The sequence below is a fragment of the Bubalus bubalis genome, chromosome 22 (genome assembly GCF_019923935.1).
Source record: "Bubalus bubalis isolate 160015118507 breed Murrah chromosome 22, NDDB_SH_1, whole genome shotgun sequence".
NCBI classification, from domain to species: Eukaryota; Metazoa; Chordata; class Mammalia; order Artiodactyla; family Bovidae; genus Bubalus; species Bubalus bubalis.
In genome coordinates, this window is record NC_059178.1 from 39,822,895 (window position 1) to 39,846,214 (window position 23,320).

Here is a 23,320-nt window from a genome sequence, read left to right on the forward strand (position 1 = left end):
AGAAATAATTCTCTACTGTGATGTTCATGAAATCATTGGTTTGCTGTTATATGTTGCACATCAGCTCTTTGAGATCCTGCGTTATGTACCTTTCTCTGCTACTGTCAACCCCCACAACAGTGGAACATGTACCAAAGCCTGCGAGGCACCTTGGCAAAACAGGACAAATGGCACATGTGAAATAATGAATTTGCCTTTCCATGCACTCTGGGCTGATACGTCCACTCTGCTTTCATTGTCTTTAGTGCACCTGGTGGACATTTGGAACGTCATAGAAGCATTGAGAGAAAACGCTCTGAACAACGTGGACCCAAACATGGAGCTCAACGTGGCCCGACTGGAGGCTGTGCTCTCCACCATCTTTTACCAGCTCAACAAAAGGATGCCAACCACACACCAAATCCAGGTGGAGCAGTCCATCAGCCTCCTGTTAAACTTCCTGCTGGCAGCCTTCGATCCGTAAGCTCCCTCTGAAATGTCTGTGACTCTCTGCGTGTTCCGTCTCCCCTTCCTCTTATCCTTCTTGGTCTTTATTCCAAAGAATATTCTGGAGGAACCAACTGCTGCTTTTTTCTTGTTCAGATACTTATCTCAATAGAGTTTCTATGTGTGTAACATAAATTTTAAATGCTTTGGAAAAGACTTAGAGCGTAAAATGGCACCACAGGAAACTGGGGACACTTGTATTTTATGTGCTGACCTTTGTTTAATTCATCCTACACTTCCTAGAAGCTACGGACACTTGGAAGCGTCACGTGGTGGCAGGTCTGTGGAGCGATTTAATGAAGCGTGTTGTGGAGGATGTTTTTAACTCTCTCCTTTGCAAATCGTCTAAGACAGCACTTCTGAGGTGTCATAACAAGACCCCAGAGCAAACAGAGACGTTGAACAGGCTTCCTTCCTTGACTAGTCTAGTAAAAATAGCTGTGACTTGCATTAAACGGACTGGTCCATAATGTACCACGTAAAACAAAATGATGCCTTTTCACGCACCACAACTGAAACCCAGCCTCATTATCTTAAACTTCCCCTCACAGACTCAGAGAATTTCAGAGCTGTCTGAGATCTTAAAGGTCGTTCTTCCAAACTTCTCATTTTACTGGTGAAGGACCCGAAGCACAGAGAGATTGTCACTTGTCCAGTGACGATCAGCACAATAGTGGCAGAGTGGGGACTTAGGGATTCAGCTTCGATTTCTTTTCCCAGGCACATGTGGCAGCCCTGGAAAATGTAAAACCTCCCCTGAATCCCATTATCAGATCAAAATTTCAAAAGGGCTTTTGCTGATAGCCCCTAGGCTAGATATAGGATCAACACCTCCAATTTCACTCCTCGTTTTGAATATTAAAAAGGAAAATCACTAGCTTGACCTTTCAGCAATCCCTTTTAAGACTCTCAGAAGATATTGCTTATTCTCATTGTCTAGCCAAGGCTTGGGAGTAGTTAAGCCCAGCACTGGAGATGTTCCAGCCAGGCTGTCATTATGCCACTCACAAAAGTCACCAGCTGTCACTCTGCAACCTAGCATGCTGATAGGATAGTTGGTGCTCAGGTTGACCAGTAGGCATTATTGTCTCTGTGTTTATATTTTGAGAAACTCTCAAGTTGAAATGAGCAAGCAGCCCAGCCTCATAAATTCCATTTATCTTAGTCTGTGCAACCTTCAGAACTGATGTCCTGCTCTGGACTCATCACTGTGGTAGTCAAGAGGCAGGGCTGGGAAAGGAAGCGGTGGTTCCACATGACAGGCAGCAGAGTGGAACCAAGCCATGGAATTTCTGTAACAAGACCATGGCAGCTTTCAGACCTGTTGCTAAAGCCTTCAGGAGGCTTATTTTTTATAAGTGTAACGGGGGAAAATGTAAACAGAAAGAGGTAATTTCCTGCTACCTCATGGGGTATTGCTAGAGGATTCATAAGGAATCGAAGCTAAAAAATAATTTGGGCCAACTCTGAAAATTCAGAAATGGGGCCAAATTAACAATAAGGGTGGGGGATGTTGTGAAATAGATGGAGCTTAAACTAATAGATTTGTCACTTTTGGGGGGAATATCAGGAAGAGCATTTCAAAAAGCCAAGCTGTAAATGTTCTCTAAATAGCTCTGATAATGTAGCTGAATCATTTGAAGATTGTTGGATGCTAAGCTAAGAAGGATTATACCAAGATAAAGAGTAGTTCACACTGATGTTCAGAAGAAATATTTGGTTCCTAATCTTCTTACTGATGGGAAAGTCCCTGGTGTCTCCTTTCAGTAATCTCATTGTAGTAGATTTAGAAACACATCCACACAGAGAAATCTCACTGTAGAGATTCATACATGCATCCATCTAAAAGACAGACCCCAGTCTCACACACTTCTGCATTCTCAGAGCCAATGAGTATAGGTCTACTAAAAAACAAGTTTTCCATCTGATGGATTTTGAAATTTTAGACACTGTGAGTGCCTCTCATAAGGAAGTCCACTACCTGGAAATATAATTTACAAGTGAATATAAGAATAGAAACAAGAGTAAAATGAAAGTTCTATTCCAACTCTTCTGATAGTATACTTCTAGTTATCCAAATGAGATCCAGGATGGAAATCCGATGTCATTTCCTACTACCTGTCCCATAACTATATGCAAGTATTTATTTTTTATTGAACTATAGTTGATTTACGATATTGTATTCATTTCTGAGGAACAGCAAAGTGATTAAGTTATACATATACAGATATTTCTTTTTTATATTCTTTTTAATTATGGTTTATCATAGGATACTGAATATACTTCCCCATGCTAGACAATAGGATCTTGTTGTTTATTCATTCCATATATAATAGCTTACATCTGCTAACCCCACCCTCCCACTCCATCCCTCCTCCAGCCCCTCCCCTTGGTAACCACAAGGGTAACAGACCCTTGGTCTGTTCTCTATGACCCTCAGTCCATTACTGTTTCATAGATAGGATCGTTTGTGCCATATTTTAGATTCCACATATAAATGATATCATATTGTATTTGTCTTTCTCTTTCTGACGTACTTTACTTGGTATGATAATCTTTAGTTGCATGCATATTGCTCCAAATGGCATTATTTTACCGAAGTATTTAAGGGAGGACCCGAGTATTTAAGGGAGGCTTCTCTATCTTGGTAGGCATGAATGAGCCTCATAGTGGTAGATCAATGATGTGCTTCTGCTATTACAGAGTCACTGAAATGTTTAGGAGATTGTCCCCTCATTTGCTATATTTTAATTGCTCATATTAAAAGAAAAATGAGGAAAAATGTATAATAAGTTAGAGATGCCATGAGATTCTGAACTCTATAGTGGTACTGTTTTTAAAAAAATTGAAGCAAATACAGAAATTTAATCCCATGAAGAATAAGAACTTGCATTCAAAGAAATATGGCTATTATTTCACTTGTGCCTTAAAGTTCACCAGCCTCAGCCAGTTGAACTCTGCCAAGAAATGAGGATCAAGACCCACTTGACTTAGATGCACCCCTGGGAACCAGACTTACCTTCCCACAACCACAGTTCCCCCAAAATAGCACTCTTCCATTTCTCTCCACCATCCTCCCCCAACCACCTGGATCTCTGTTCTCACACAGGCATGCTTGCCATAGACTGTAATCAGTTCCCTGGTTTTGAGGTTTCTCTGCTCTTTGGCCAAGTCAGCCCCATGATGCAGTACATCACTGCATACATAGGGTGATTCATAGACCTCAGGAGTTGGCATTTGCCTCCAATGCCTGGACTTCCCAGGTGGTGCTTGTGGTAAAGAATCTGCCTGCCAGTGCAGGAGACATGAGACAGTGGTTTGATCCCTGGGTCAGGAAGATTCTGGAGGAGGACATGGCCACCCACTCCAGTATTCTTGCCTGGAGAATCCCATGGACAGGGGAGCCTGGCGGGCTACAGTCTATGGTGTCACACAAAGAGTCAGGCACAACTGAAGTGACTTAGCATGGCATGGCATGGCCCACAGATGCTTGCCATTCTGTCACTGAATAGGCAGTCGCTTCAGTCTAGAAGGTTTTCGTTTTGACCACTTTCCTTCTAAAGATGGATGCTTGGAGGGATATCACCCAGTGGGCTATTACCTAACAACTTCCAAGCATACTGTTTCCATATCTGGAAGCTTTCTTCTCTGAGTGTCTCTAGGGAAATGGAAAACTGTGCCTGAGAAGCATGGGAAAGGGATCTCAGAAGAGGAGAGCAGGGGCTTAGAGGGAAGAAGAATGCAAGGAAATAACCAGAGGCTTGAGCCCATCTCTTCCTGTCTCTGCCCTTCTGTGCTCCTCCAGCAACCCACCTGCCTCCTTCCTTTATCTGCTGGCAGGAGCCTTCCCTGAGGCTCTTTCCTTCATAAGCCAATAACTCTAACTCGACAGCCCTTTCCTCTCACCTCTTGTCCATATCCCAGTGGGGGAAAAATCTCCTTGAAGTGTTCTAAAGCCTTCTACTGTTATTACTTTTTAGGCAATTGAAAGTAACAAAAAGAAAAAAAAAAATACATGACAGAAAATTACAAGATGAAAATAATTCTCTTCTTTAAAAAGCAGTTTTACTGAGGTACCATGGTTACCTTGAAAATAATCCTTCAAAGTCAATCACGTGTGGCCTTTTGGAGAGGTGGGGTTATAGACACTGATACACTGTGAAGCCCTTCACCTCTCGTGGTGGAGCTGCTCATCTTTTGCCAGGGCCCACTGCTCCTTTCATGTGACTCTGATGGTCTCTTAGAGTGGGGGCCTCTCCGCTTGTGTGACTGCCTCACACAAGCTACTTTTAAGTCTTTTTCTTTGTATGCACAGCATCTGAGCCAATATCCAGCTCACAGTGCATCAGTGAGTGAGTGAATGAATGAATGAAAATCAGAGGTTGACTTTTCTCAACTCTTATCACACTAATTTCTTTTTATTCTTTTTCTGAGATGCAGTCAGTTCAGTTCAGTCACTCAATAGTGTCCAACTCTTTGCCACCCCATGAATCGCAGCACGCCAGGCCTCCCTGTCCATCACCAACTCCCGGAGTTCACTCAGACTCATGTCCATCGAGTCAGTGATGCCATCCAGCCTTCTCATCCTCTGTCGTCCCCTTCTCCTCCTGCCCCCAATCCCTCCCAGCATCAGAGTCTTCTCCAATGAGTCAACCCTTCGCATGAGGTGGCCAAAGTACCGGAGTTTCAGCTTTAGCATCATTCCTTCCAAAGAAAGCCCAGGGCTGATCTCCTTCAGAATGGACTGGTTGGATCTCCTTGCAGTCCAAGGGACTCTCAAGAGTCTTCTCCAACACCACAGTTCAAAAGCATCAATTATTTGGCGCTCAGCCTTCTTCACAGTCCAACTCTCACATCCATACATGACCACAGGAAAAACCATAGCCTTGACTAGATGAACCTTTGTTGGCAAAGTAATGTCTCTGCTTTTGAATATGCTGTCTAGGTTGGTCATAACTTTCCTTCCAAGGAGTAAGCGTCTTTTAATTTCATGGCTGCAGTCACATCTGCAGTGATTTTGGAGCCCCAAAAAATAAAGTCTGACACTGTTTTCACTGTTTCCCCATCTATTTCCCATGAAGTGATGGGACCAGATGCCATGATCTTCGTTTTCTGAATGTTGAGCTTTAAGCCAACTTTTTCACTCTCTTCTTTCACTTTCATCAAGAGGCTTTTTAGTTCCTCTTCACTTTCTGCCATAAAGATGGTGTCATCTGCATATCTGAGGTTATTGATATTTCTCCCAGCAATCTTGATTCCAGCTTGTGTTTCTTCCAGTCCAGCATTTCTCATGATGTACTCTGCATATAAGTTAAATAAACAGGGTGACAATATACAGCCTTGACGTACTTCTTTTCCTATTTGGAACCGGTCTGTTGTTCCATGTCCAGTTCTAACTGTTGCTTCCTGACCTGCATACACATTTCTCAAGAGGCAGATCAGGTGGTCTGGTATTCCCATCTCTTGAAGAATTTTCCACAGTTGATTGTGATCCACACAGTCAAAGGCTTTGGCATAGTCAATAAAGCAGAAATAGATGTTTTTCTGGAACTCTCTTGCTTTTTCCATGATCCAGTGGATGTTAGCAATTTGATCTCTGGATCCTCTGCCTTTTCTAAAACCAGCTTGAACATCAGAAAGTTCACGGTTCACATATTGCTGAAGCCTGGCTTGGAGAACCCTGAGCATTACTTTACTGGCGTGTGAGATGAGTGCAATTGTGCGGTAGTTTGAGCATTCTTTGGCATTGCCTTTCTTTGGGATTGGAATGAAAACTGACCTTTTCCGGTCCTGTGGCCACTGCTGAGTTTTCCAAATTTGCTGTCATGTTGAGTGCAGCACTTTCACAGCATCATCTTTCAGGATTTGAAATAGCTCAACTGGAATTCCATCACCTCCACTAGCTTTGTTCGTAGTGATGCTTTCTAAGGCCCACTTGACTTCACATTCCAGGACGTCTGGCTCTAGGTGAGTGATCACACCATCGTGATTATATGGGTCGTGAAGATATTTTTTGTACATTTCTTCTGTGTATTCTTGCCATCTCTTCTTAATATCTTCTGCTTCTGTTAGGTCCCTACCATTTCTGTCCTTTATTGAGCCCATCTTTGCATGAAATGTTCCCTTGGTATCTCTAATTTTCTTGAAGAGATCTCTAGTCTTTCCCTAAGTCCTCCTTAATCTCCAGTCTGTATAGTCAAGGCTATGGTTATTCCAGTAGTCATGTATGGATATGAGAGTTGGACTATAAAAAGGCTGAGTGCCAAAGAATTGATGCTTTTGAATGGTGGTGTTGGAGAAGACTCTTGAAAGTCCCTTGGACTGCAAGGAGATCAAACCAATCCATCCTAAAGGAAATCAGTCCTGAATATTCATTGGAAGGACTGATTCTGAAGCAGAAGCTCAATACTTTGGCCAGCTGATGAGAAGAGCCAACTTATCGGAAAAGATCTTGATGCTGGGAAAGATTGGAGGCAGGAGGAGAAGGAGATGACAGAGGACAAGATGACTGGCATCACTGACTCAATGGACATGGGTTTGAGCAAGCTCCAGGAGATGGTGAAGGACAGGGAAGCCTGGTGTGCTGCAATCCATGGGGTTGCAAAGAGTCAGACACCACTGAGCAACTGAACTGACCTGAATCTCCAGTCTATTATTACTAAACCTAGTAGGTCTAAGTTTGCTCTGTTACCTAGACTCATATCCTCTGTTTTCAATTCTTGCTCCATCTAGAAGCACATGAGATGCCCACGGTTACTAATGTGGGGGATCCCATTTTCACAAAAGACTTCAACACGCTTCTCTTTACCCCATTCCCACTTCCCTGGGAAACACTAAGATCAATTTTCATCAGGTGACTTAATCTCATTTCAATTCAGGAGACTCCCTTCTTGGCACAGTTCCTCATAAAGTAGGTTATGTGATGGGGGTCTTACTTTTAGCAAATATTATTTGCACATATATTTAAAACTCCAAAGTTGGACAATGAGATGTATTCTAAGAAACAGTGATTTTCTCTTTTTTTAATATAAATTTATTTATTTTAATTGGAGGTTAATTACTTTACAATATTGTATTGGTTTTGCCATACATCAACATGAATCCACCACTAAACAGTGGTTTTCTTATTTGGAAGATTGATTCTTAATGCCAATTCTCCAATGATAATAATAACAATATTATAATTGTAATAATAGCTAAGAGGTACTCAGCAATTACTGTGTACCAGCAATCTTACTGGTTTGCTGCTGTATTATTATGATTTTCCAGGTTGAGTAAGTGATGAAGCTGAAAATAAAAAGATTAGATAATTTACTTCCTATTAGATGGGTTAAGTAGGGGAAAATCATTTTATTTCAGGCATCAGTTTAAGTTCAGGTATATCAGTTCATGCTTTCCATTTTATCTTTTTATATGAGAATTAATGTGTTTTTTCCCCTAGACTTACCCTGTTTATTACAGGATATTATTATTATGCTCACATTCCTAACCTTTCTAGTTTGCAGTATTTAGACAAGTTGACAAAGTGTATGTGAAAGAGATATTTGGACTTAACAAGTTTTACATTGTAGATTTAGAGTCAGTTCTACAATAACCATCCATAACTCCATATTCATCGTGTAATAGTCTTTCATAGAGAATACAAAATTCTGGAATTTTCTTTTGACATTTTCTTTTGACATATCAAACCTTGCTGAGCCATTTGAATATCCTTTCACACTGCTGAGCCCCCAACACGATGGAAAGTACCATGGCATAATTTCAAATGTGTGAATATGAAATAATCCTGGAACTCTGCCAAAATCCTTCTGCCTTTTGAGTTTTAAAAATGATTCTGATGTTTAATTCAAGATGCGCTACCAAATACACCAACAAAATGTGTTGTTCACGTGTGAGGCTCTATGGATGTGTGACAATGAAGGATAAAGAAAAGAGTCATACGAAACCAAATGTTCTTCTCTTAGCTTATGATTATGTATGTGGTGAGCACTCCATCTTTAAAACGTACTTGTCTTGGTGATTTTTTTCTTAGCACATCTTAAATCCAAGGTATCCACATTCTTTACTCACTAAAATTTTGTTCTGATGAAAAGTACTTTGCTCCAACACTCCTACATGTTGTGAAAATGGAAGCTCTTTCCAAAGAATTTTCATAGTTGTAGATAAATTGAACATCCTTAATGTCACTCGTCTTTCTGTTGGACACACTTGGGTGAGTGGTAGGTAGGATTTCATGGGAGTGAGGGAGAGATGTCAGCATGTTTGGCCCCTTCTAGTCTCCGTTATGGACAAACTTCCAGCATACTCGCCTGGCCCGGTGCTGTCAGGGTTCTTTTCCTGAATGTTTTGCTAACATTACGGGGAGCCCAAAGTGATGCCAGGGCCAAATAAGGGATTCTATACATCCACATGTTAACTTCACTCTCCCCAAAACAAGAGTAATTATGTATATGACCCCTTCTAAATTCAACATATCACATGTCTGCACAATCTAATATTAAGACCTATAAAGTCAATCTTTGCAGTTTTCCTCAAATAGTATTGCTCAATATAATACTTAAGTGGTAAATCATAATATTTCACTTGTGCATTTGTTCATTTAACTTGTATCAAGAACTCACTATGTTCTAGGTGCTATGATAAGCTGGAGATAATAGATGAGTAAGACATGAACCTTGCCCATAAAATGTGTTGTATTAAAATTAACAAGTTTTGACTCTTTCTCCCCAGTAGATGATGAGGAAAAGGAGGGTAGGAGTCATGCCTTATTTGCCTTTATATGCCCAACCTCTGAGGCATTGCTAGTCAATATTTATTGAGTTAATAAATGCATGATCCACATGAACAAAATAATTTCCAGATAGAGAAACATGTTATCACAGAGCCATGCTGTGGAAGACAGAAGAAGAAGCAATTCTCTCTGTGAATTAAGCCACCAAAATGTGTGAGGAACAGAAGCGTGAGAGCTGGACCTCTGCTTGTCATAAATGCTTGCCAAATGCTTTGGTAAAATATGTTGGTAAAAGAAAAGCTTCTAGTTTTAGTATTCTTAAATTAAGAAATAATTCCTTGAGCCCGCTCAGAAAACAGTCAGTCAGAATTCAATCTCTTTCAGGGACTTGATATTTGTCATCAGTTCAGTTGCTCAGTCATGTCCGACTCTTTGCAACCCCATGGACTGCAGCACGCCGGGCTTCCCTGTCCACCACCAACTCCCAGAGCTTGCTCAAACTCATGTCCATAGTGATGCCATCCAACCATCTCATTCTCTGTTGTCGCTTTCTCCTCCTGCCTTCAATATTTCCCAGCATTAGGCTCTTTTCCAATGAGTTGGCTCTTCGCATCAGGTGGCCAAAGTATTGGAGCTTCAGCTTCAGCATCTGTCCTTATTTCCTTTAGGATTGACTAGTTTAAACTCCTTGCAGTCCAAGGAACTCTCAAGAGTCTTCTCCAACACCACGGTTCAAAAGCGTCAATTCTATGGCACTCAGCTTTCTTTATGGTCCAACTCTCACATTCATACATGACTACTGGAAAAACCATAGCTTTGACTAGATGGGCCTTTGTTGACAAAGTAATGTGTCTGCTTTTTAATATGCTGCCTAGGTTTGTCATATTTTTTCTTCCAAGAATCAAGTGTTTTTTAATTTCATGGCTGTAGTCACCATCTGCAGTGATTTTGGAGCCCAAGAAAATAAAATTTCTTACTATTTTCATTGGTTCCCCATCTATTTGCCATGAAGTGATGGCATGCCATGAAGTGGGACCGGATACCATGATCTTGTTTTTTGAATGTTGAGTTTTAAGCCAGCTTTTTCACTCTGCTCTTTCACTTTCATCAGGAGGTTCTTTAGTTCCTCTTTGCTTTCTGCCGTAAGGGTGGTGTCATCTGCATATCTGAGGTATTGCTATTTCTCCCAGCAATCTTGATTCCATATTGTGATTCATCCAGCCCAGCATTTTGCATGATGTACTCTGCATATAAGTTAAAGAAGCAGAGTGACAATACACAGCCTTGATGTACTCCTTTTCCCATTTGGAACCAGTCCATTGTTCCATGTCCAGTTCTAACTGTTGCTTCTTGACCTGCATACAGATTTCTCTGGAGGCCACTCAGGTGATCTAGTATTCCCATCTCTTTAAGAATTTTCCACAGTTTGTTGTGATCCACACAGTCAAAGGCTTTAGTATAGTCAATGAAGCAGAAGTAGATGTTTTTCTGGAACTCTCTTGCTTTTTCTATGATCCATTGGATGTTGGCAATTTGATCTCTCTGGTTCCTCAGCCTTTTCTAAATCCAACTTGAACACCTGGAAGTTGTTGGTTCGCATGCTGTTGAAGCCTGTTCTCAGTTCACATACTGTTGATACTTGTCATGGAGTCCTCTAATTTCAAACAGGAAACTCTCTCGGGAACTAGGAGAAATGTTTTATTCTGGTCTGTTGACCTGAAACAAACTACCAGTTATTTCTCTGAAAGAAAAAAAAAAAAAAAGATTTATTTGGGATCAGCAAGGAATTGCTATTTGAGGTCTGCAACCCTGGAGAGTCCCCACAGGTCTAGGAAAGAATACTTTTATAGAGGGCAGGAAGGGAGGCAGAGTGCATGGCTTTTCATTGACTGGGTCCTTGCCAGGAAGGAGGAGGAGTCCTCCTGTTGGCCTCTTATCATCACAGGGTATAAGAGCTCCCCCTGCTGATGTCTATGTAATTGAGGTTTCTGTTTATTAAATTTTTACAGTTCCAACTTCAACCTACTACCCCAGACCTATCAGTGTTTATTTGTTGTTTTTTCTTCTGGTCAAAAGTAGATTTTCCTTCCCAGACAACTTTTTCCTAAGAGTAATATCTCTAGGTTAAAAGAAGTCAGTTTATCTGTTTGTATTGTTGTTGCTCAGTTGCTCAGTCATGTCCGACTATTTGTGACCCCAAGGACTGCAGAACAGCCTGGCTTCCCCGTCCTTCACCATCTCCCAGAGTTTGCTCAAACTCATGTCCATCAAGTCGGTGATACCATCCAACCATCTCATCCTCTGTTATCCCCTTCTCCTCCTGCCTTCAATCTTTTCCAGCATCAGGGTCTTTTCCAATGAGTCAGTTCTTCGCATCAGGTGGCCAAACTATTGGAGTTTCAGCCTCAGCATCAGTCCTTCCAATAAATATTCAGGGTCTGTTTGTATAGTCATAGGAAAAACCCTTATGTAAAGCACTTACCCATTGTCTATGTTTGATGAGTCAAACTGTGAAGTAATGCGTGTCTTTAAGACAGACACTCTACCAACCTCCACATATATATGTTAACCAAAGGGTAAACACTTTCCTTTTTCCATTTTCAATCAGACTTCCCTTGGGAAAATTTGAAACTTTTCAGACTGAGCAAAATATAAAAGGAAATAAACAATTTAAAGAAACATTGATTGCTGAGGTAATTTTAGTTTCTACCTATGATAATTTGCTGGTTCCCTTACATATCCTTTTAGGTGTTAATTATATACAATATAACAATTTAATTGGGTATGTTTTTTTCTATGAAATTGGTTATCTTCTGATGTCAAGCTAGAATAGGAAAGTAAAATTTGAAGAAGCAAAAGCTTCAGGGTAATTGGCTTAAAATGGAATCTATTTCATGATTCCCAAAAACAAATAATGGAGAGTAGGGGGAAATGAGTAAAATATGTATGTGCATTGTGTTCTCACTCTCTATTGAAAGAGAAAACAGAAGTCAATGTTTGTTTTACTTAAAGAATTATAGGCTGGTAGTAAACTTATTTTTAAAGCTTTTACTATAACTTTTACACTAGCAACTTTCATTCACAAAGAAAAGCTTATGTGATCATGTCACTCAACACGGATTCTAAGGCCCAGTCCAGCCCTAAAAATCAGCAATTCTAATGGCTACACTGTATGCTGTATCCATTATACACTGTGTGTAGTACATATACTCTCAAGCACATTTGGCTCTGTTGCCTCTCTATTATTTTTAATTTATTTTTTATTGAAGTATATAGTTGATTTACAATGTTGTATTCGTTTCTGGTATATAGCAAAGTGATTCAGTTATATACATATATATCTATATTTCTTTTTCATATTCTTTTCCATGTGGCTTATTACAAGATATTGCATACAATTCCCTGCTATACAGTAGGGCCTTGTTGTTTATCTCTCTTATATATAGCAGTGTGTACCTGCCATTCCCAAATTCCCAATGTATTCCTCCCCCACCTCCTTCCCCTTTTGGTAAACATAACTTTGTTTTATGTGTCTGTGAGTCTGTTTCTGTCTTGTAAATAAGTTCATTGATATCATTTTTTAGATTCCATATAGAAGTGACATCATCGGTATTTGTCTTTCTCTTTCTGATTTATTTCACTTAGTATGATAATCTCTAGATCCATCCATGCTCCTGCAAATAGCATTCCTTCATTCTTTTTTATGGCTGAGCAATATTCCACTGTGTATATGCACCACATCTTCTATATCCATTCACTTGTTGATAGACATTTAGCTTGTTTCTATGTTTTTGCTACTCTAAATGGCACTCCTGTGAACACTGGGGTGCATGTATCTTTCCAAATTAGAGTGTTTCCAGATACATGCCCAGGAGAGGGAATGCTGGATCACATGTTGTCAGCTCCCTCTTTCTTGAGGTGCCAGTCTGAACTACACATTAAACTGAAGTTATGCTTCTGGCATAGCTTTCCATAAAAGCAAGGCAAGATTTTCAACTTTTTCTAGTGCTTCTCTCTGTGCTGCCCGCTGCAGTATTAGGAACAATCTACATTTTTCATCCTCAGCACACACAGGCAGATCTGCTTCCTGAGTTGCAGCCAACAACCAACATTCCATGTGCGCCATTTCACCACTTTACTCTGGAAGCATGTGTGTGCAGAACTCACTTTGGAACAATACATTGCTTTCCTGCTCATTTGCCCAAGACTCCTGGGAATTGCGCATTATTCATCCTCGAGAGCTTGACTTTTCACTTTTTAGATACCCAAGGGCTGTCACTGACTGTTCATGAGTCAAACTGCCCCAACTAGGGAGGATTTCTAATGAGAACAGCTCTTACATTCTCCATTTGGGATGTACCAACTTCTCCCTAATTTTTGATCCCTGCATCAATGCTAAGTCTTTTTTCACAACAAAATAAAGACGCTGATCCTAAGGTGACTTTGTTTAAGTGATAGTGTTTGGTGTGAAATCTTGTCAAAGGCCTTTAGAAAATTTTTCTCTTTCAGTCCCTTTTCTTCATCCTGTTACATCTACTGAAAATGTTCTTTAAAACTATCCCTCTGTGTTTAACTGTTGGTACCTCTCCATAGCCAAGTCCATCATCTCCATTCACTAAACTTCTTAAAGGTTTATCCAACGACCGGGCTAAGCAAGGTCTGAACACATCTGGTATTGGCATGCTTCCCACAGTCTATATTTCTGCCTGCCCCCTGAATCCTTCTTTGTAACAGGGGTCACATTTGCAATCTGGCATAGTAGCTTACATACCAATAAATCCCAGTGGCCTAATTTCACCCTCGAGTTCCTGCAAAACTCTCATTGAGTCGCCCTCCACTTGGTGATTTATCCAGATTTATTATGTCAATTTGGCAAAATAGTGCTGATACAGCTACCATTGGATATAATAGCATCCATCTTGCATTTTCAGGGACAATACAAGACTGGTATTTCCCTAGGATCTTATTCATTAAAAGCTACGATTTAAGAATTCACATGTGAGCTACCATCACTTCATACTCTGGAGAGCTCTCTTTTCCAGCATCATCTGTGGTCTATCCTCTTTCTTGAGTAAAATTGTTGTCTCTGCTTTGAAAGAAACTTATACTTGCTCTTGAAGTCTTGTATGGCAAAACCAATACAATATTGTAAACTAATTAGCCTCCAACTAAAATAAAAAATTTTATATTTAAAAATAATAATAAAATAAAAAAAAGAATACTCCTCAATCTCTCTGCATTTTGAAGACCACTTTATCACTCTATTGCATCTGTTCTTCACACTTTGTAGATCTCCAGTTATTACTTGAACTATATTTCAGCTTAGGAAAAGAAGCTAATTACATCCTAAAATAAAATTGTTGACACTTCCAGGTATCCATGCAATTGGGAATGCAGGGGATATGGAATAATTTTGAATGAGGAGGTTTTTACAAAAGCATTGCATTTTTATCACAGCTACCAGCTCTAAAATTAGTGAACAACTTAATGAGTGGCCAATCAAAATTCTGGGACAGTTATTATCATGATTAATAGTCATTAATTAATATAAGACATTTATTATTCTCTAACACAGTGTGAGACACAGTGTGAGGCACTGGGAATTCAGCTAATTGAGGAAACATGATTTATGCCCCCCAAGGATCCCAAAATGTGGAGTCGAATCAAACATGGACTTGTAAATAAATAAATCAAGGTCACTCAGTGATAGGTGAGTGACAGGTGCCCAATAATAAATAGGTAACCTGCTCTGACACTGTGAAAGAAAGTCCATCCCTGTGTCTCTCCACTAGGCTCATCCTGACCTGTGTCCTTTACAATAAAACTGTAAGTTCTAAGTAAGTTCAGTCGCTCAGTCGTGTCCGACTCTTTGCGACCATATGAATCGCAGCATGCCAGGCCTTCCTGTCCATCACCAACTCCCGGAGTTCACCCAGACTCACGTCCATCGAGTCAGTGATGCCATCCAGCCATCTCATCCTCTTTCGTCCCCTTCTCCTCTTGCCCCCAATCCCTCCCAGCATCAGAGTCTTTTCCAGTGAATCAACCCTTCGGATGAGGTGACCAAAGTACTGGAGTTTCAGCTTTAGCATCATTCCCTCCAAAGAAATCCCAGGGCTGATCTTCAGAATGGACTGGTTGGATCTCCTTGCAGTCCAAGGGACTCTCTCAAGAGTCTTCTCCAACACCAAAGTTCAAAAGCATCAATTCTTTGGCGCTCAGCTTTCTTCACAGTCCACCTCTCATATCCATACATGACTACTGGAAAAACCATAGCCTTGACTAGACAGACCTTTGTTGGCAAAGTAATATCTCTGGTTTTGAATATGCTATCTAGGTGGGTCATAACTTTCCTTCCAAGGAGTAAGCGTCTTTTAATTTCATGGCTGCAATCACTATCTGCAGTGATTTTGGAGCCCAAAAAATAAAGTCTGACAATGTTTCCACTGTTTCCCCATCTATTTCCCATGAAGTGATGGGACCGGATGCCATGATCTTCATTTTCTGAATGTTGAGCTTTAAGCCAACTTTTTCACTCTCCTCTTTCACTTTCATCAAGAGGCTTTTTAGTTCCTCTTCACTTTCTGCCATAAGGGTAGTGTCATCTGCATATCTGAGGTTATTGATATTTCTCCCAGCAATCTTGATTCCAGCTTGTGCTTCTTCCAGCCCAGCGTTTCTCATGATGTACTCTGCATATAAGTTAAATAAACAGGGTGACAATATACAGCCCTGACGTACTCCTTTTCCTATTTGGAACCAGTCTGTTGTTCCATGTCCAGTTCTAACTCTTGCTTCCTGACCTGCATACACATTTCTCAAGAGGCAGATCAGGTGGTCTGGTATTCCCATCTTTTGAAGAATTTTCCACAGTCGATTGTGATCCACACAGTCAAAGGCTTTGGCATAGTCAATAAAGCAGAAATAGATGTTTTTCTGGAACTCTCTTGCTTTTTCCATGATCCAGTGGATGTTAGCAATTTGATCTCTGGTTCCTCTGCCTTTTCTAAAACCAGCTTGAACATCAGAAAGTTCACAGTTCACATATTGCTGAAGCCTGGCTTGGAGAACCCTGAGCATTACTTTACTGGAGTGTGAGATGAGTGCAATTGTGCAGTAGTTTGAGCATTCTTTGGCATTGCCTTTCTTTGGGATTGGAATGAAAACTGACCTTTTCCGGTCCTGTGGCCACTGCTGAGTTTTCCAAATTTGCTGTCATGTTGAGTGCAGCACTTTCACAGCATCATCTTTCAGGATTTGAAATAGCTCAACTGGAATTCCATCACCGCCACTAGCTTTGTTCGTAGTGATGCTTTCTAAGGCCCACTTGACTTCACATTCCAGGATGTCTGGCTCTAGATGAGTGATCACACCATCGTGATTATATGCGTCGTGAAGATATTTTTTGTACATTTCTTCTGTGTATTCTTGCCACCTCTTCTTAGTATCTTCTGCTTCTGTTAAGTCCCTACAATTTCTGTCCTTTATTGAGCCCATCTTTGCATGAAATGTTCCCTTGGTATCTCTAATTTTCTTGAAGAGAGCTCTAGTTTTTCCCATTCTGTTGTTTTCCTCTATTTCTTTGCGTTGATTGCTGAGGAAGTCTTTCTTATCTCTCCTTGCTATTCTTTGGAACTCTGCATTCAGATGCTCATATCTTTCCTTTTCTCCTTTGCTTTTCACTTCTCTTCTTTTCACAGCTATTTGTATGGCCTCCCCAGACAGCCATTTTGCTTTTTTGCATTTCTTTTCCATGGGGATGGTCTTGATCCCTGTCTCCTGTACAGTGTCACGAACCTCAGTCCATAGTTCATCAGGCACTCTATCTATCAGATCTAGGCCCTTAAATCTATTTCTCACTTCCACTGTATAATCATAAGGGATTTGATTTAGGTCATACCTGAATGATCTAGTGGTTTTCCCTACTTTCTTAAATTTAAGTCTGAATTTGGCAATAAGGAGTTCATGATCTGAGCCGTAGTCAGCTCCCGGTCTTGTTTTTGCTGACCGTATAGAGCTTTTCCATCTTTGGCTGCAAAGAATATAATCAGTCTGATTTCGGTGTTGACCATCTGGTGATGTCCATGTGTAGAGTCTTCTCTTGTGTTGTTGGAAGAGGGTGTTTGCTATGACCAGTGTGTTCTTTTGGCAAAACTCTATTAGCCTTTGCCCTGCTTCATTCTGTACTCCAAGGCCAAATTTGCCTGTTACTCCAGGTGTTTCTTGACTTCCTACTTTTGCATTCCAGTCCCCTATAATGAAAAGGACATCTTTTTGGGGTGTTAGTTCTAAAAGGTCTTGTAGGTCTTCATAGAACTGTTCAACTTCAGCTTCTTCGGCATTACTGGTTGGGGCATAGGCTTGGATTACTGTGATATCAAATGGTTTGCCTTGGAAACGAACAGAGATCATTCTGTCATTTTTGAGATTGCATCCAAGTACTGTATTTTGGACTCTTTTGTTGACCATGATGGCTACTCCATTTCTTCTAAGGGATTCCTGCCCACAGTAGTAGATATAATGGTCATCTGAGTTAAATTCACCCATTCCAATCCATTTTAGTTCGCTGATTCCTAAAATGTTGATGTTCACTCTTGTCATCTCCTATTTGACCACTTCCAATTTGCCTTGATTCATGGACCTAATGTTCCAGGTTCCTATGCAATATTGCTCTTTACAGCATCAGACCTTGCTTCTATCACCAGTCACATCCACAACTGGGTATTGTTTTTGCTTTGGCTCCATCCCTTCATTCTTTCTGGAGTTATTTCTCCACTGATCTCCAGTAGCATATTGGGCACCTACTGACCTGGGGAGTTCCTCTTTCAGTATCCTATAATTTTGCCTTTTCATACTGTTCATGGGGTTCTCAAGGCAAGAATACTGAAGTGGTTTGCCATTCCCTTCTCCAGTGGACCACATTCTGTCAGACCTCTCCACCATGACCCTCCCGTCTTGGGTGGCCCCACAGGGCATGGCTTAGTTTCATTGAGTTAGACAAGGCTGTGGTCCTAGTGTGGTTAGATTGACTAGTTTTCTGTGACTATGGTTTCAGTGTGTCTGTCCTCTGATGCCCTCTTGCAACACCTACCGTCTTACTTGGGTTTCTCTTACCTTGGACGTGGGGTATCTCGTCACGGCTGCTCCAGCAAAGTGCAGCCGCTGCTCCTTAACTTGGACGAGGGGTATCTCCTCACCTTGGACAAGGGGTATCTCCTCACCTTAGATGAGGGGTATCTCCTCACCACCACCCCTCCTGACCTTGAACGTGGAATAGCTCCTCTCAGCCCTCCTGCGCCGGCGCAGCCACTGCTCCTTGGACGTGGGGTTGCTCCTCAATAAAACTGTAATGGCAAAAAAAAATAAAAAAGTGAAGGGAGAGCAATAGCTTCCACCTCCAGGGGAAGAACTGTTTTTGGAGCAGAGTGAACAGTGATATTGAGCTGAGACTTCATGAATGTTCGGGAGAGTCCTGGGCAGACCCTAGTGGGAAGAGCAGGGGCATTAAACAGGGACCGTGGTGTGGAATGAAAAGGAATGGTAGCAGATGAGACTGGAGAAAACAGACAAGGCTAGAACTACCTTCTGTGGGCAAATGAAGGCAGTTCAATTCAGTTCAGTTCAATCGCTCAGTCGTGAATCGCAGCACGCCAGGCCTCCCTGTCCATCACCAACTCCTGGAGTTCACTCAGACTCATGTCCATCGAGTCAGTGATGCCATCCAGCCATCTCATCCTCTGTTGTCCCCTTCTCCTCCTGCCCCCAATCCCTCCCAGCATCAGAGTCTTTTCCAATGAGTCAACTCTTCACATGAAGTGGCCAAAGTACTGGAGTTTCAGCTTCAGCATCATTCCCTCCAAAGAAATCCCAGGGCTGATCTCCTTCAGAATGGACTGGTTGGATCTCCTTGCAGTCCAAGGGACTCTCAAGAGTCTTCTCCAACACCACAGTTCAAAAGCATCAATTCTTTGGCGTTCAGCCTTCTTCACAGTCCAACTCTCACATCCATACATGACCACAGGAAACGTGTTTCTAAATAATGAAATACTGTGGGTCCCTTGGTTTTGTGGGGGTTTGGTTCTAGGACCCCCTACTGACACCAAAATCTGGGGTTTCTCAAGTCTCTTACAGACATCCTCTGTATCCACCTGTAGATGGTTAAACCATGGATGTAGAACCTCAAATAGAAGGCTCTGACTGCAATATGGTCAGATCTGTCATATGAGTGTGCAAGCAGAGAGATAAGTGAAGAAATTATTACAGTGTTAAAGGAAGAGCTGATGGAAGCAATGGCAGTCAGGAGGGAAAGAAGAAAGTGGGTTTAATATACAGTGAAGTGGGTATATCTGAGTCCCTCAAACATTTATTTGAATGGTACTGAATTAAGGAAGAGCAAAAAGTCAAAGGTGACCTTTTCCCCAGAATTCATTTCTAGGTAATTAGGTACATGGTGATGCTGACAACCGAAAGAGAGGCTGTAGGAGGAAGTACAAGTTAACAGTTAAGTTGGTTGGAGTATTATGGGAAGGTTCTGAAAAGATGGTGAGTTCTACTTTGAATGGAGGGGCATCAAGTGAAGATTTCCAATATGTAATTATGTAAGTCTGGTGCTTAGACTTAGAAATATAAATGGGAGAGTTACTAGCATAGGATTGGGTCAATTTTGCATTCTGGCTAGCTGTTGTTTCAGGTACTACGCTAAGAATGACAGCAACAAAGATGAATAACAGATGAATAACAAATGATCCCTTTCTGGAGCCTAGCAAAGAACAAGGACACAATCATTTATTATGTCTTATTCTTCTAATGTGTCAGATATGTGAGTCTTATTCATATAAATTATTTATTCTATATACTAAACCCTTGTCAATATAGACTCTACTTTATTAGTTTAACTAAATCTTTTGATCATTCTTAACACTAGCAACTACCAGAGAAATGAATTACTAACACAATACACTTTTTGGTTCCAAGGCTTTAAGAATAAACAGTTTATTCCAGCTGGAAAAAAATCATTTAGCTGAAATTTTCTACTTCTTACCCTATGTCCCTTATATCACATTTTGTGAAGGAGAAGTTAGTTTCACTTCTTGAACCAAAGAAGGTTTTGCAGCTCTGATGTCATTTAGGTAGGAAACCTATTCAAAAGAGCTCTTGCTTTTGCCCCTTTAGAGTACTAACTCCCTTTGAAAAGTAAATGTATCACATGAAGACAGTTGGCTTGTGGGTATAAAATGATGGTCGAAGAAAGAGTGTTGATGAAAAAGTCTCCATATTTACCCTAACAAAATTCAGGAATTATCTGACACCCCCCCAAAAAAACAGATTTTTCTGAAGCCTTGTTTAAATAAATTGTAGAGATGGTGACAACATCGTATGTAAAATGATTTTATGAAAGCCAAAGTGAAAAGAATGCTCTGTAATTTTCATTCACAGTAAAACAGCACATGACCCTTTGGCTACCAGTCCATCCTTTGAGCAAGTGCTATAGACAAAGAATAACTTAAAGATTCTGCTATCTCTTGAATACCAAAGAGACAGTTTTTCAGAAATGTGTGTTGAATTGTATTCATAACATTTTTTAAAGTGGATATGTTCACATAATGCACACAACTCCAACGTCCTATGATTTCTACACAACAGAAAATGTCAAACCAAGTTATTGGAAGTTCTTCAAATGACATCTCTCTCTCTATTTTTTTCTGTTATCATTAAACAGGGAAGGCCATGGTAAAATTTCAGTATTTGCTGTCAAAATGGCTTTAGCCACGTTGTGTGGAGGGAAGATCATGGACAAATTAAGATGTAAGTTATTCTCTGCATCTCTCTTTGCTCACCCCTCCCATATGCCGTGTTTTCCTCTACCCACTTCCTACCAGATTCCCCTGACCATTCGTGACTTCCCTCATCCTATGAGACTTATTTGAAATATGATGTTCAATGTAATGAACTAATGTACGGGGCACTGAGCTTGTCCAAGTCTACTGATTTCTTACTATGGCCATGGCATGTGTAGGCAGTAGATTAGCAACGTGAGCAGCAGCATCTCTTTGGTAAAGGTGTGGGTCCTACCTGTAATACCTTAGCAGGTATGATTGTTACCCAGGAGCACCCCAAAGGTGATCTGCATTACAATTCTCTTGCCATGGGCCTATGTCTGCAGTGACTGAAGGCACATATGGAAATGACTACTCAGATTCATGTTCCAGATGAGCAAGCTTTCTTTCAGCAACTGTACCTGGTTGCCTAGGGAAATGTAATTTTAATTCACAAGAGAAGGAGAATGGTCTTTAATATTATTATCCCTGCCTTTGAGCAGACTCAAGGGGGTTCAACTTTGGAAAGAGCATAATTTGGAATCTGAACCACTTTCTTCTGGTTTTCTCTGCTGGTTCAATTGAACTGACTTATTCCTAGACATTAAGTCACTGGAAATACTCAGGAAAAAAAAGAAAGAAAAGAAATATAATGTTCATTGATCTTTGGATTTTTATCCTAAAAATATTTTCATCTTAGATAAATGTCAATGGAATGAATGTTCTCCATCTAGGTATGGATTATTATTATTTAAAACCTGTTAAGTATCACCAGTTAGACTGTTCATGATACCAAGGTAAAATATACATTCTCTCATGTTCATGGTACAAAACTGCCTCACAAGTTAAGTCCATCAGCATAGGAGATGAAGGCCATGTTAGGAAACCTTCTTTTTTCAGTCATCTCAAGCCAAAGTTCCCAGCACATCTCCTCATTCTTCTCAGCCAGTGAGTGCTATTCAAATCACTGGGCACTTGAACAGTTCCAAGGCAAATATTGCCAGGGTGTGGGCAGAGGAATTAAATGCAGAAACTATAGATTGCGAATGAACTGATTCCGATAGAGACATGATAGCTAAAGTGCACTGAGTGATTTTGAGCCTTTTGTGTACATTTTGTCACTAAGTGTGGTAGTTTTTTAACCATCGGAACAATGGGAGTTTTTTGGTTAGTTGGCATGTTTTCCATAAAGAAGCTCAGACTTGGAGAGTTAATCACAGATGGTACCAGCAATTGAACCCTGACTTTTTTCCATACCCCAGTGGCTCTCAAATTTTAGTATGTGTGGAATCACCTGGAGGGCTTTTAAAAAATAAATTTCTGGGTCTCATTCCCAGAATTTCTGATTCAGTAGGCCTAAAGTGAATGGGGTTAGGGCAAGAATTTTCATTTCTAACTAGTTTAAAATTCTGTATATGTGACTATTTTGAAGAAAAGTTACCACGTAACCTTCTCTCTTCCCCTAAGTATTAAGAGTCTGAGTTATAATGCCCTATGAGAAAGCACATTTTCTTAGGAACTGGGAGCCTCAAGTTACAGGCCCAGCTTTGTGAATAATTCACTGAGTTATCCTGTGGAAGTTATTGCTTCTTTGGTCCTCAGCTTCCTTCTCCATCCTAAATTTGGGGATTTTGTTAGATACCTGTAGGGTCCCTACTGGCTGTAATCATCTGTGACTCACAGAGCCTCTAGGCTTTTTCGTCAACCTGTGGTGTGTCAGCTGCTGAATGTAATCTCTTGCTTCTTGATGCACTGAGGAATAATAAAGAAAAATACAGGAATAAAAACTTTTTTTTTTTTTTTTGGCATTTCCCCAGACATACCCCAAGAAGAGTTACGTCATTAAAGCAATGGATAAGGGGACAGTACATGGAAACCCCACATAACCACACATCTTCCCTCTCTCCCAGGAACATGGACCAGCCAAATGCAGTCAAGATTCAGAGAAGCCCAAGCAGACCCTCATAAGGCCCAGTTTAGATTACCTTTGGTTCACCTGAAAGATGTAAAAAATTAAAAAACCACCCCAGTGCTTGATTGAGGATAACAGCTCAGTCAGAAAGTGGCAGAAAAAAATGTCCTTTAAAAAAAAACTTAAAAAAAAAAAAAACAGCGTAATCCCTAAGACATTTCCTTTAGGGTTAGGCTGGGAAGAGAACATTTAGCAAAAGGAACCAGGGCAGAGGAAGAAACTCACAAGGGCCTAATGCCATTTCATGTTGATGTATGGCAAAAAAAAAAAAAAAAATCACATTACTGTAAAGTAATTATCCTCTAATTAAAAAAA

General features: G+C 40.6%; 1 protein-coding gene across 31 annotated transcripts in view; it reads left to right on the forward strand.

Annotated features, from left to right (window-relative positions):
- Nucleotides 1–23,320, forward strand: part of DTNA (dystrobrevin alpha) — a 454,458-nt gene that overhangs the window by 336,700 nt on the left and 94,438 nt on the right. For all 31 annotated transcript variants that reach the window (XM_025273381.3, XM_025273382.3, XM_044934684.2 and 28 more), the window contains 2 exons: nucleotides 246–459; nucleotides 20,937–21,022. In XM_025273381.3, coding sequence (XP_025129166.1) covers nucleotides 246–459; nucleotides 20,937–21,022 — 300 coding nt within the window. The remainder of the gene's footprint in view (nucleotides 1–245; nucleotides 460–20,936; nucleotides 21,023–23,320) is intronic.